The sequence below is a fragment of the Lathyrus oleraceus genome, chromosome 6, assembly GCF_024323335.1.
Source record: "Lathyrus oleraceus cultivar Zhongwan6 chromosome 6, CAAS_Psat_ZW6_1.0, whole genome shotgun sequence".
Taxonomy (NCBI): Eukaryota; Viridiplantae; Streptophyta; class Magnoliopsida; order Fabales; family Fabaceae; genus Lathyrus; species Lathyrus oleraceus.
This window is the reverse complement of record NC_066584.1, coordinates 9805398-9820493: the sequence shown is the minus strand read 5'-3', so window position 1 is coordinate 9820493 and position 15096 is coordinate 9805398. Positions and strand designations below refer to the sequence as shown.

Below are 15096 nucleotides of genomic sequence, written 5' to 3'. Positions count from 1 at the left end.
TACTCACCTCTTTAAGAGTGTGCGTGGGAGACTTGAATCCTTCCAAATAAATGTTTAATTAATACCACAAATATTTAAAAATATGTATTTATTTTTTATCTATTCTAAAACTATAATAATAGGGGAATGGATTTTCTCCATTGAACCACGCATTGAAAGGTTAAACATGTAGAAAAAATAAAATAAAAAATAAGTAGAATTGTAATGGATACTCTGCTTCTTTTATAAATGGAATGATCCTTACCGTCTTATGTCTCTTTATCAAGTTTCTATTTTGCATTTTCCATATTCGACTTTTCTCTCCCGCTTTTTTCTTTTGTGCAACATATAATATGTAGAAGAAGATACACTTTCCAATCTCTCATTTTGCACCTATAACTCACTATCATTACTTCTTTCGATGTATGTACAAATAGGAATTAAATGTGTTAAAAAAAAAGTTTCTTTAAGGTGTAATATAAAATCTACTAAATAAGTCTGAAAATATAGAAATGGTTCAGGAAAAGGCATTTGATATTAGTTTCGTTCCGTTGTAACTAAAATAGTTTCAATTTCAGATTCGAAAGTCATTTTTGTTTTACTATTTTTAGTCAATTTTGAAATCCCTTCATTTTCTTTCATTTAGTTGCAACAACAAAGCTAAAAGATCCAATGTTCATATGGCAAAAGGAATTATCAAAATCTGATGCAAAAAGAATAAACCATTCAAATGATACACACATGACATGACACGAGACATCTATCCTACATTATAATTGACCTATGAATACTAATTAAACTCCCTATATCATATTACATTTGTGGATGACCACTTTCATTAAAGGTCTATATAAATTTGATTCCAAATGACCCACATATACAGTGAAGGGATAAATAAATATGTAAAAAAAGAATGAATAAACTCCCACTTACTGTTGTAAACTGTCACTTATAACTCAACCTTTCACAAAACTTGGGTGGTTGCCATTTCAAACTTCCATGTTAGAATTCTTCTAACAAGGTGCTGTTGGTTTTCATGAGGAGTTCCAAATTAGATCCATAAAGCCCCTGTGATAATAGAAGGGAGACACTGTTGCTAGGAGGTTCGAATTTCCCATGGAATGAACAATTTTGATCACTCTCACAAAATGCAAATGTACACGAGAGCTCATTCGTCACTTCCGCTGCTAAGTCTATCTGAAATCAGAAGACCGAAATGGTGGGTTAAATTAGGGACACATTTCAAGGAGGAAGAAGAGAAATGAAGAGTCATCTAAAATACCTGATGATCTTTTTCCTTCCATGGCTTCTTTCTTCTCCTGGCAACTAAAGCAAAGGAAAGGTCCGTCCCATGGGCGCGAGTTTTGAGGGTTTGATGCACCCTCGTGTACTGAAATACCCTCTCCTGGTTTTATTTCTACTTGACATACCGCACATATGAACAACTTGAACATATTGCAGAGTGGATATTTTGTCTCTAATCTGCATTTTACACAAACATTATATTGTCAAGAGAAAAATAGAGAGGAAGCTTCTGACTTTGACAACAGCTATAACAAAACAAAACCTCTCTGAAAGCATAGCAGAGCCTTCCTCATACAGCTCCACTACCACATCTGGCTCCATGTATTCTTTGTCCATAGAAGTTGATTCGGAAGACTTTTTACGAAACATGGCCTTGAGCATTCCTTTTACTGGCTTCTTTTGTATTGGCACAGGAGCAGGTGGCTTCTCCGGAGGTAATATATCAACAACGATGCAAGTTGTATCGTCTCTAAGTCCCTTTGCTTGTAAAGCTTCCTGAAGATAGAAAGAGAAGTGAGAATACAGGAAAAAATGTGCAATTCATAGTTGCATGGAGTACCATTATTACAGTTATCAGGAGAAATTTATGCAAACAAGGTATCTTATGATGTTGAAGTCGGAGATTACTATTACACCCAACATCACAACAGTCCCACAAAAAATATCATAAAATGGCCCAAAAGTATTATATTTATCTCACTTTTACAATCTGTGGTGCAGCAGCCTCTGCTGACATGCCACGACAACAATCAAGAGCCACTTCTGCAGGTAAGGAATCCCAAACACCGTCACTGCAGATAACAAGCCGGCCTCCAGCAGTGGACAGCTGAATAAACAGAAACAAATTAAACTCTCCAAAAGAATTCAATCATTTGATTCTCATAGTTTCTGAAAGAATGTGGTTAGCAAATACACTTGCTAAGAAGAAACTACATACACGTAAAAGACAACAGTGGTGAAAGTCCGAAGGATTAGAGAAAAGATATAGAGAGAGAGTAAAGTAACCTTGAGAGTAAAGGGTCTAAACGAAAGGTATTGTATCAACATATGCCGAACACTACCCTATGTGTAAGATTGAGAATAGTGACTAACCTTCACTTGTTTTACATGTGGTACAGGGACAACAAATTCACCAATATCCATATCTCCGATAGATCGTGAAAGGCACAAGCCACCGGGCCAACATCTCAAAGGACCGACCTACACAAATCATTAATCTAGTAAGCAATCTTTAGTAATATTGATTCAAATGCAAATCTTAAGAGAATATTCGTAAACAGTTCCCAAGAAAGATTATAAATTTTTTTGATGAAATGCAATGAGTAGTGTTAATTTGATACGGTCTTATCACCAAATAAAATTAACAAGTGTACACCAGCCTCTCGGTTTAACATGATATGATGTTTACATTACTCTTTATATCTGACTATGTAGTTTAACAATGCAAGCTTCGTGTACCAAAAACTAAAGTATTACTGGATGCATCTGATATATGAACAAGCTGTCCTTTTCTCTTTCTTTTTGGCACGAGCTTATTATGGAACAAAACCATATGAATTAAAATGGATAAAACTAAAAGTGAATTTACCTCTGCACCTCCCCCTGTATTTAAACGGCCAACCTCACCCCCACTAGAAGTGATACGAACCCTCCTGATGAAAGTGAAAAAAAAGAAGGGTGATGCTATTAAGAACAAAACATTTTCAAATAGTTGTTCAACAAAAAAATAATTATTTTCCAACTTACTCCTCTTCATTTGTTTCTAGCCTATGATCTGCTGACAAGTAATAAACCCCACCTTCAGAAGATTCTAGTATGCAACGGGAATCACCAACTGATGCAACCGTTACAACCCATCCTTCTATAATCACAAAGGTGACAGTTGTTCCTGATTTTTGTCCTGTAATGACAAAATATAAAAATTAAAAAACATTAACTCAAAAGTATAAACACTATTAATCACAGTTCAGTCACATCTAACCTCCATTACTAATTAATGTTCTTCATCAACAATAGATACTCAAACATGTCAACAATTAGCTCATGATTTTAAATTGTGGTTGTGGTCACAGTCATGTCGTGGCTACAGTAGTTTGATATGGACCAATGTGGTCCTCAGATCAAGTATAACAGTGGGGGCTACTTTATACGAAATGCTGCAACCACATTGCTTGATGTAGCCCACAATTTAAGTCATGTGTTAACTATACTGTTCATATGAGTAAACAAATGTTTGTGGTATTATGTTGTAGGTGGAGATCTAACCCTCTCTCTCCTTATCAATCCCCCGCCTCAACCACCAAGTAAACATTACACCTCCTATGTGCCTACAAACTTAACTAGCTTTAATAAAGGAAGTGTCAAACATAAAATGCTTGCCAAACCTGTCTACGGATATTTTAACATTTAACTTTTGTTAAAAGAAAGGATTTTCTTGATAAATTTGCATGCTCGAGCCAAAAGCAGTGTCTATGTTAAATTGTTAAAGCTAGTTGGAGCTGATGCCTTAAAATGCAAAATTCATGTCCAGAGTCTAAAACATGCAAAGAGGCTCAACCTAACCCGTCCAATGCCAGCACCCACTTGCAAAAAGCCTCACAAATATATGGTTATGTAAAATAAAATAAAATAAAACTTACATTGAAAATAACGTTTCTCATCTATTAACATTTAGAATCAAACCAAAATCATTAAAAATCAAAAGAATAATAGCGAGAGAAATATTGTGATATCTTTGCTCTCAAAAGGATCTAGTGTTAAATCTTCAGAGTTTTAAATACAAAAGATCATGTAAAGGTTTCAAAATAGAATGAGCACTGGCACACTCAGCATACATATCTGCAAACCTTTTTTTCTTTATTAGCATCTATAATTTCTATGAGAAGCCCTAGATGATAGTAGATTAAAAAAATGGAAATATTTACAAATGGTTTGGGTGATATTCCCATTAATGTTCCCGTTGCTGCACATTAACAGACGGCAGAGCAAACACTGAAAGAAAGAAATTATCCTTACCATTCTGTGCAAAGTCTTTATCAGTTTTTACAAAGCCTGCCACCAAAGCTCTAGGTAATGCTGCTAACCACTCGTCCCCATTAAGATCGGGAGGAATTGCACTTAAAACATTATTCAGAAGATTCTCCTTAGAATAAACAGCAGCAGCAGATCCATTGTGTCCATCAAATAGCTGTAAAGTAAATTACACATGAGAAAACAAAACCAGGGAAAACACACAAAACACAAAAACTATGAATAAAAACAATAATGCATTCAGTACATAGATAGCTAAAATCTTTCTTATGATCCACAACTAAGATGAGTGCAAACAAACAAAATCATAACATAACTGTTCACACTTCACATCAATTGAGCAATAAAAGTCAGAAAGACAAGGTCTCCATGTTGATGTAGACACCATATGCAACCGGATAAACTCTCTCCAAAGTCAACTCAGCTATGAACTAAAAAACGTCAAGTACATAAAAAAAATACATTGGACTCTCCAAAAATCTATAAGAAGTAGCAACTCCACAAAATAAAAAGCATTAGCATTTTCTATCCTTGCAATGATATACTTAATCTCATTTTTCTCTCCCATTCATCATGTCATGCCATAGAATAGAAAAATAACACGAATCAGATCAGAAAAACTTTCCAAACAATAATCATGTAATCATTACAAGTATCTTAAAAAATAATTACTCTTATAAATTGAATTTTTCCTCTGCATCACTTTTTTGAAATCTCATGTATACATTCTCTATAAATAACTACTACAATAAGCTTATCAGGATATACATTTTCAAACGCGAAAAAACTCAAATTTATTTTAATTGAAAAAACTATCTTAAGTTAGAAATTAATCCAACATGGACATGTGTAAAATACATCAAATTAAACCTGTAACCAATCAAGTCCAAAAAGGAAAATCAGTAATTGAATCTGGAAAACAAAAGCAATGTATGAGAACATTAAACATACCCCATAAACAGAATACGTATAGACCCCATCAGAAACCATCCTCTGGCACTCAGACTTTAGCAATGTTAAATCCTCTCCTTTCTTGCTTTGGCCAGCTTGACCATGAACAATCTCAGGTTTCTCAATTTTCTCATTCATCAATTCACGTTTCAAAAGAACCGAAAGAGGAACCGTTTGATGATGTTCACTCCTAGTTGTCATTGTTCATTCCCCAATTTCACCTCTTCAATACTCAAATTTTCAATCTTCAAATTTTCAATACTTAAATTTTATACCAAAACAATTCTTCTAGTTCTTGCTTTAATGCTCCTTTTTTGCTATCACAATCAAATCCTAAATAAGGAAACAAAAAAAAGCACACATTAATCAATTAATAGAGAAAAATTAAATTAAAATCTTAATAATGATTTTTCCATTTTCACCAATTAATTAATCAAGCATTTTCATTCCGAATTAATGAATCAACAGTGAAGATCGTAATATAGAGAAACCAGTTAATTTAATTATCGATACAAAAAAAATGAATTCATCGAACGACGTTGATCGATCAGAAAACGACGGAAAACAATAGCGGTTAAAACGGCAATGGTTGAGGAGAATGCGATTCTGTTGAAATTGTTGAAACTGAAAGAAAAAAAAATGAACTAAACGCGGTGAAATGGAATGGAGAAAGAGAAGAGATGTTACGGGGAAGAAGAAGAAGAGCGAAACGCGATGTCGTTTTGAAGTTCAGGCTTGAAAATGTTGAAGGATGGTGAATTGGAATGTTGCGTTGTGTGATCCAAAAACGACGCGGATCGAAGGGTGTTGAAAATATTCCATTGTTGAATTGAAGGAGAGAAAGAAAGAGAGAATGGAGAAGAGTTACGAAAAAGCGCAAATGGAAATTAAATGAAATGAAAATAAAACCATTTGTGAAAAACTAAACTGGTGCAATGACGTGGCGCTAAAACGATTCGTTTTTGTTTTGTTTGTTTTTAACTTGGCTCGGCGCTGCGACCCGTTTATGAGCCAAGCCAAGTTCATGTGGCGCAGTCAATAGTATCATTTGTCTTTCACTTGCAATTAATTATATTCATATCCAAATTAATTTAAATTTAAAATCGTTCAAAGCTGATTAATATTAATTATGTTTGGATATATTTTTTATGAAAATCATTTTATTTCAAAAAGTAACATAGGTTAAGAAATAAAAGGGGATGTATTTAAATCGTATCTTATTATATGATAAATATATATTTTTTTAATTGAGTGGAGTTGGAATCGTTCTATAATATTAGCATTTTAATGTTCATGGAAGTGAAAAAATCAGAAGTGATGTATGAGTGAGATGAATTTGAATATTTAAAATGGCACACATTACTTTTATATATTAAGAGCGGTTGAAATTACTCGTGTGTGATATAGTGCGTTGTAGAGACAACTATTAGATTAGATTGGACGGTGATTAATGTCTTGGAGAGCGAAATTGCCTACTTCTAACTATAACGATATTCTACCTGCTCTGCATGTCTTTCCACTAGACATTCAATTTTGGTTCTTTCTCTACGGTCTTGCGAATAACACAAAACAATTGTCTCATAAGTCCTTGTTCTATTTTGTAGAATTAAGACTTGCAAGGTATATCCTTAGGTTGGTGTTTAACATAAGTAATTGAAGGATCTTGATGGGATTTAAGTGCTCTGAACAGTTCCTAGTAATATCTTGATAGTTGGTAGTGTGGTTCTCACATTCCAATGTGGTAGATCATATGATTCGTTATTACGAAAATGTATATAAAAAGCTCTTGGACCACTGATTTTCTCCTTTTCGCTACCTGTGTATTTGAGAAACTCTTACCCCCTATTTTTTGTTTGTGATTTCTTCCTTTGTTTCCAGTTTCTCGCACAGTCTTTCATCCTCGGCCATTTTGTGCCCCCTCTTTTAGCATGTGAGCTCTCGAATTTTCTCCTTTTAAGGTAATGCCTAGATTTTCATTTCTTTCACTCATGATTGCTTTATTAGGGTTTATGGAGAATAAGGTTATGGGGTTTGACGAAGGAGATTGTTGTTGATTTTGTAACACCCAATATAATATACATCTAGAAATACATTATATGATATATTAATTTGGTACTAACGCAACACAAGTGCCTAGAGGCATCATTATATACATGTCCATAAAATAAAATATAAAGTATGGCACATGACATACAATAGTGTCTAAATAAAAACTAAGATTTATGTGCAATATCTTCATTACACACAATCCATAGCGGAAGATCACAATAGTCATAATCCTTTGAAATATCAACATATAACCTCTCTTGCATCTAACCTGAAAAACAATAATAATATTTTGGTGAGATAATAATCTCAGTGAGTTCCCCTATCATATGGGTTCACTTGGCTCTACAGGGTTTCTAATTGATTTCTAACTCAAGTCTTCATCTTTGTTACTTGTGTATCACTCACATAACGTAACTAAGACTTAAGTAACTAAGGAATATTCGCAATGTATGGAAACATATACACTTGAATTCACCAACTCAAGAAGTCACTAATCGAAAACTGTGACAAGGCATCTTTCCCCGACCAACCTTGCGTCTAGGATTATCGACAAGGGTCATGGATCCTTGTATCTTGCTTCGACTTTCTGGTAGATTTTGGATTCTCCATAGGACTCGTATCCATTTCAAGAATCATCGCTCCATATGGGACTCAAACCTATTTCGATTTTTTTCTCGTATGAGACTCTAACCCACTTTGAGGTCCACCCTGTGGATTTCGGATTCCCCATGGGACTTTAACCCATTTTGAGAATCATTGCTCCATATGGGACTCAAACCCATTTCGAGCCTTTTCCTCATATGGAACCTTAATCCACTTTGAGTTCCACGTTATCTATGAGACTCTAACTCATTTGGTTGATACGAAGCAATAATGCATGTATCTCAATTCTTACTTTTCATAAGCATCGCAATTTGGGACAGGCACGATAATGGGGTTGTTTTCGAATACATGACTAGCTCATTAATCGCAATATCATTGTACTCATCAATCACTAGGTGATCAGTTCCACTAAGTTTCATAACATCAACTCATGTTCTATACAAGCATATTAGTTCATGACTAAACTACAATTCTAGCGACTACTCGTCCGCGGTACACACCGAGGTACCTTCGCGTCCAAGCATCGTCACATAACTTATTTTCATAACCTAAGTTATCTTTCTAGTTTGTTCACCCAGTTATACTCCTAGGTTTTCCTCACTTATCATCATAAAGTTTTAATCATATTATTACACAATTAACACATCTATGACATAGTTCATAACAAGAGCATAAGAGTTCATCATTTATCATCAAGCATTAATAAATATACATGCATGATTTTACTTCATAAAATGATAGACCATTGGATTATCTTTCCAACACTTTTGACTGTGTCTCATTTCGAGTTGCGAAACTCAAGTTATGACGCAAATAGTTCCAGGAAAAAAAACACAAAGTTATCAGGCTTGTTGGGCGCCACCAGGTGTGTAAAGACAAAGTGTCATACAACATACGATATCAAGTTTCGATGATGACAAAAGACCATCATGCACGTCTACGAACAAATGCAACACATTACTCACCATATCCTTTTTCACGTTATCCTAAAGCTACTATAATCATTAAAAACATATAGACAAAGTGTGATCATGACCAAATACATGAAAATCACTAATCACAGCCTTTTTGCAGATTTGAAGGCTTTGAGTCGACCATAGGGGTCAGCTCAAAGCTCACGGGTCGGCGCAAAGGCTCTGCCCAAACTGGAGGGAGTCAGCGCAAAAACCCCTTGCGTCGACGCATAGGGTCGACGCTTAACTCACGGGTCGGCGCAAAAATCCCTTGCGTCGACGCATGCAGTCGGCGCGTGCCCCACGGGTCAGCGCACGCCGACCCTATGGTCGACCATTCGCGCGCAAACTCAGTTTTCTGAGTTAATTCAAAGTTTAAATTTCTGTTATGTTTGTTTGGTTTTGTCTGTTACTATATGTCATACGGTGAACTGGACCTTATTGGATTTGTAATCGCAATGTCGCGGTTAGCAAGAGTCGCCACCGACTTTTCTTTTATCCCATAAGGAAAGGCGGAAAAGAACAGGAAAGACCTTAATTTAGATTCTTAGGTTCGGGAGGTACTTTATACAAAGGGAAGGTATTAGCACCCTTTGTATCCATGGTTATCCATGGGCTCTTAATTGCTCAATCATTTATGTTTTCCTTGTGTGAAAAAAGTGGTTGAGAAATGTATGAAAAATGTTTTGAAAACGAGAATTTAACTTTGTAATGATTCTTGCATGAATGTATACAAAGTGGTTATCTCGTATAGTTTTTTGAAAGTAGTTTAGAAAAATATAACTCGGCAATGATCCTAGTATGGATGTGTGCTAAGTGGTGATTTTCTAAAAAGGATATTTGAAAGGTGTGAGGTGTGAAAAGCATTTTTTGTTACGAATGAGCAATTAAGGTTATACCTGTCCGAGGTCTTTCCGGGCATTTCCCATCCTTATGAGGGTAACACTGTCCTTACTATTGAGAAGTAAGTAGTTTTATCCTGGGGATGTAGAAGGGTCATCGTAGGGTCATCGATAGGTCATTGAAGGCAACAGTTGTGAGGATACCTTAGCATTCGAAGGGACTATCATCATTTAACCGTAGGCTATACCGAAGGGTCATCGAGGGACAAAAATGGTATTTTCGAAGGCAACGTCCGAGGGACTATGATGATTTTACCGAAGGGTCTTTGCTAAGGATATCCCCATATTCGCGGGACATGACCGTAATATCGAAATTGTGGGGTAATAAAGAGAGGTCCGATATCATTTATTTAAAGTCCATGTTTTAAGTTCATTAGGTAATTATGGTGATACCGCATTAAATCGATACATTAAAATCAACACATTAAGGATCACTACATTAAAATTAATTAGGCAATCAATATGAATCTTCACATTAAAGTGAAACAATTTAGAATCCATCTCCATGAAAGCTTCCCATGCATAAAGCGGAGTACCTAGCCGGCTATTTCTTCGGAAGTATGCTAGCCTTTACACCATGAACACACGGATTAAAGCATCGAGATAAAATATAATTGGAAATTGCACCATAAGATAAATATAACAGCCAGGAATTTAAGCCAAATAATGCAGGATTATCATCAGGTAAACATGAAATGGGCAGCAAAAGGGCAAAGCAGCCCCTGGCCTGGTCGCCTCTGCTTCGCCTAGCGAAGGCTCAGCGAAGGCTCGCTGCGGGCTCGCCTAGCGAGGAGCTAGCGAGCGGCCACGGGTTTGAAATTTGAGAACATTAGGACCTCAACCTGCAGCATGGCTTATGGCATCCAACGCATAATTATATGGTTCAGTTTCACAATATTCAAGCACATTTAAATTCTCATGCAAAACTCCAAAATATTTATGAATTCAATTATAATATCCTCCCCAAATTAAGAACATGAAGTGGTACCATATGCCAAATGAGAGTACAAAACGATATCATATGCAAATTAAGACACTAAAGTGGTACCACATGCAAAATAAGGACACAAAGTGATAATCATGTGTAGATTAAGACCCTAAAGTGATATCATATGCCAATTAAGAAACTAAAGCGATGATAGTGAGGCAAACCTGTTTGCAAATCGAGTTGCAACCTTGAATTGGCGAGCCGGATTGAGTTGGGCGACGGTAGTTTCGGAGCGGGTAAGCGGCCTTCAGGGTTTCCGCCTTCTGAACTCTTTGGATCAGCAGGGTTTCTGTGTTTCTCCCTCTGGATGCGTGTTTCCGTCCGTCTTCGTCCGTCTCCGTGTGTTCCTGTGTGTTTTCTTTCGTGGCAGAGGAGTAGGTATTTATAGTAGTGGTAGTAGTGACCTAATGGGCTTAAAGTGAGGTCCAAAAATTCAAATTCTCGCAAGCTTCGCTAGGCGAAGGAATTGCTCGCCTAGCGAGCAAACTAGGTCTGGGCCTTTTCCTGGGTCCAACTCTTCGCTGGGCGAGTGGCATGAGGCAATGTTCGCTAGGCGAAGGATTTGCTCGCCTAGCGAGCAAGCTATTTTGGGCCACTTTGGATTAGGCCTGTTGTGAGCTGGGCTTTTGTCCATTTGATGTCAGTGCCTTGCAGATCAAGTCAGAGGGTCTTGGAAAATGCTTTGTAGTATCAATGGGCAAATTTTGGGGTATGACAGCTGCCCCTGTTCAATATTCTTGAACCGAGAGAATAGGATGGTATGTGTCGTTCGTGATCTGGAGGTGAAAGATTATTGAACACTAGAATGCCCCAAAAATTTGCGCTTGTCCATTAGGAGCTAGCCTTGATGGAGATGGGCTTAGAGATGCCATCCAGGAAACTTGATGAGGAGATTTCCCGATTGTGTCGTACGTTAGACGATATCTGGAGACATGGGTGTCACACCGGGTCGTACATAGACCGTACAGTGAATCATCCATCATGCTGTTGACTTCGCTGGGGAGTCAGAGTACGTTATACACTGCTGGGGATAAGGGATCAGAATGGATCGTATATTAGACCGTGTCCGAATACCAGAGTGAGCTGTTCATTAGGCGGATGACTTTGCTGGGGATGAAAGATCAGAATGGATCGTACGCTAGATCGTATCTGAGTTGCAGAATGAGCCGTACGTTAGGCTGAAGCTGCTGAAAAGGGAGTAGTCGTATACTAGACTACCATTCAGGAATGTACCTGTCCGAAGGTAGCACCTGAGAAAGGGAGTAGCCGTATACTAGACTACCATTCAGGAATGTACCTGTCCGAAGGTAGCACCTGAGAAAGGGAGTAGCCGTATACTCGACTACCATTCAGGAATGTACCTGTCCGAAGGTAGCACCTGAGAAAGGGAGTAGCCGTATACTCGACTACCATTCAGGAATGTACCTGTCCGAAGGTAGCACCTGAGAAAGGGAGTAGCCGTATACTCGACTACCATTCAGGAATGTACCTGTCCGAAGGTAGCACCTGAGAAAGGGAGTAGCCGTATACTCGACTACCATTCAGGAATGTACCTGTCCGAAGGTAGCACCTGAGCAAGGGATGAGGGTCTAACTTGGTCGTACATTAGACTGTATCTGGGCAGAATCCGAGGACTTGACGGTCTAACTTGGTCGTACATTAGACTGTCACTGAGCAGAATCTGGTCTAACTTGGTCGTACATTAGACTGTATTTGAGTGGTATTTGAAGATTTGAAGGAGTCATGTGTTGAGATGAATCAGGATGGACCATATACTAGGCAGTACCTGAGAAGTGAAGGTCCAACTGGGTCGTACATTAGACCGTGTTGGAGTAGTTGAAGATCAGAATGGATCGTCCGTCAGATCGTATCTGAGTGGAAGGAGTTATATGTTGAGCTGAATCAGAATGAACCGTATGCTAGGCTATATCTGATAGTATTTGTATATGTTGTATTTGCAATAAATGTCTGGGATGGGCTTATAGATGCCATCGTTGGGAGGATGTCAGAATGGATGTTGACATGGAGCAGATCTGGAAGACGTATCTGAAGAAGAAAGTAGTCGTACGCTAGACTACACCTCGGAATGTACCATATGCTAGGCAGTATCTGAGGGATATAGTTGAATCTTGAATGTAATTGATAAAGATGTCCGTCTGAATGGACCTTTGTGTTGGTTGTATCTAGAGGATAATTAACCTGAAAAATAAAGTTAGCTTCATGCCATGTCATGATGCATGAGATGCAAATGTTGTATGCATGCATGTGCTGTGAAGTGATGTAATGAGTGAATTATGCGTCTGGAATGAATGCGAGCATTGTATGTATGCATATGTCATGAAATGATGTAATGTATATGATGCGGAATGAAAATTGTATGTAGGTATGTGATGTGAAATGATGTAATGAAGGCACTATGCGTCTGAAATGTTCTTCCAGGGGACTCTACTGGGAAATAAATCTCGGTCTTCTGGTCGGTGATATTTGTATTGATGACCCTTTCTTAGCTGGGGGATACTTGATTGCCGTCTGACGATGGAAACACTCAACAGAGCCTGGCTGGGGGTAGAAGAGATGACCCATTTGTCTAGCAATGCCACTCTCTTCTGGGAAATAATTGACGTTGCCGGGGAATAGGAGTAGCAACGGATTCATTGGAAAGCATGGTTAGACCTTTTCCTTGGTCCTGAAGTCTCGTAGTAATTGCAATTTCCATTTTAGGCATGTATTTTTGATAAACATTGATCATGTTCAAATGCACATATCAATTCAAATTAAATCAATGGACGTTTACGCAAACAAAACAGAGAAATAAAACCACAACATTTTTCGAAATGAAATTGCATTGATTCTGAAAGAGGGCCTATAAATAGGCAAGTGAGTACAAGGAGACAGAAATCCTAGTAAGAGGAAATTGTCAAGAAAGCAAAGAGAAAACTATGCAGAAAAAGTCCTATTGATTTTAATTCCACTACTGTCATCATGTCTTCAAGCATCTCATCTTCTGCTGTCGGATAGAGGTGATTGGCTTGTTCAGTCCCTTGAACTTGGTTGAAGCTGACAGAGAACGGGACATAGTCATACGCTTGAATCCCTAATTTTTGCCTGGACCGCCTTTTCAGGTTTTCAGTCCACCAGGATACCCGTTTTTGCCCAAGCCGCCTTTTCAGGTTTTCGACTTGCCGGGTGTACATTTTTATGTGTTTATCCCTAATTTTTGCCCGAACCCTTTTGGTTCGCCGGGATGCCCTTACTTTTGCCTAGGTACGTCGACCTAGCGGGTCTCTATTATGCGTAGTATTTTTTGACTATGTCCGCGTTCACAGGATGCGGGAAATCTTCGCCATCCATTGTAGCAAGTATCATGGCTCCACCAGAGAATACCTTCTTAACCACAAATGGCCCTTCGTATGTGGGAGTCCACTTGCCTCTGGGATCCCCTTGTGGTAGAATGATACGCTTGATCACCAAGTCACCAACTTGATACACCTGTCTCTTGACTCTTTTGTTAAATGCCTGGGTCATGCGCTTCTGATATATCTGCCCGTGACAAACAGCCGCAAGTCTCTTCTCATCAATCAAGTTTATCTGATCGAGTCGAGTCTGAATCCATTCATCTTCATCTAAGCCCGCCTCTTTCATGATTCTTAGAGAGGGAATCTGAACTTCCACCGGTAAAACGGCCTCCGTTCCGTAGACTAAAGAGAAAGGAGTTGCCCCCGTCGAAGTGCGTACTGAAGTGCGATAACCATGGAGAGCAAATGGTAACATCTCGTGCCAGTCTTTGTACGTTACTGTCATCTTTTGTATGATCTTCTTAATGTTCTTATTAGCAGCCTCCACGGCGCCATTCATCTTTGGCCGGTACGGAGAAGAGTTATGGTGCTTAATTTTGAACTGCGTGCAGAGTTCAGTAATCATCTTGTTGTTCAAATTAGTACCATTGTCAGTGATAATCCTTTCAGGGATGCCGTATCGACAAATAAGGCTATTCTTGACGAACCGTGCCACCACATTCTTGGTGACAGAAGCGAATGAGGCTGCCTCTACCCACTTGGTGAAATAATCAATAGCGACGAGAATGAAGCGATGTCCATTAGAAGCCGTAGGTTTAATCTCCCCGATCATATCGATGCCCCACATTGCAAAGGGCCAAGGAGCTGTCAACACGTTCAATGGAGCAGGAGGCACATGTACTTTGTCCGCATAGATCTGACACTTGTGACAGGTTCTGGAGTGATGGTGGCAATCAGCTTCCATGGTAGACCAATAATACCCTGACCTCAGAATCTTCTTGGCCATTGTATGTCCATTAGAATGAGTCCCAAAAATACCG

General features: G+C 38.2%; 1 protein-coding gene across 1 annotated transcript; it reads right to left on the bottom strand.

Annotated features, from left to right (window-relative positions):
• Positions 1–660: 660 nt before the first annotated feature.
• LOC127092160 (probable protein phosphatase 2C 12) lies at positions 661–6168 on the bottom strand. The gene is made up of 10 exons (XM_051030979.1): positions 5953–6168; positions 5266–5598; positions 4300–4471; positions 3031–3184; positions 2873–2936; positions 2377–2484; positions 1985–2110; positions 1547–1779; positions 1262–1461; positions 661–1176 (listed from the first exon to the last, which is right to left on the bottom strand). The coding sequence occupies exons 2-10, from the start codon at positions 5464–5466 to the stop codon at positions 1148–1150; spliced, it is 1287 nt and encodes a 428-aa protein (XP_050886936.1). The 5' UTR covers positions 5467–5598; positions 5953–6168; the 3' UTR covers positions 661–1147.
• Between the last annotated feature and the right edge of the window lie 8928 nt (positions 6169–15096).

What these genes read in the sequence shown, in the direction of transcription:
- LOC127092160 (XM_051030979.1), bottom strand. Translation starts at nt 5,466, where the DNA reads ATGACAACTAGGAGTGAACATCATCAAACGGTTCCTCTTTCGGTTCTT. An exon ending in ATACGTATTCTGTTTATGGG is followed by an intron (nt 4,472 to 5,265) that starts GTATGTTTAATG and finishes TTTACTTTACAG; the next exon opens with CTATTTGATGGACACAATGG. An exon ending in ATACAGGGGGAGGTGCAGAG is followed by an intron (nt 2,485 to 2,872) that starts GTAAATTCACTT and finishes TGATTTGTGTAG; the next exon opens with GTCGGTCCTTTGAGATGTTG.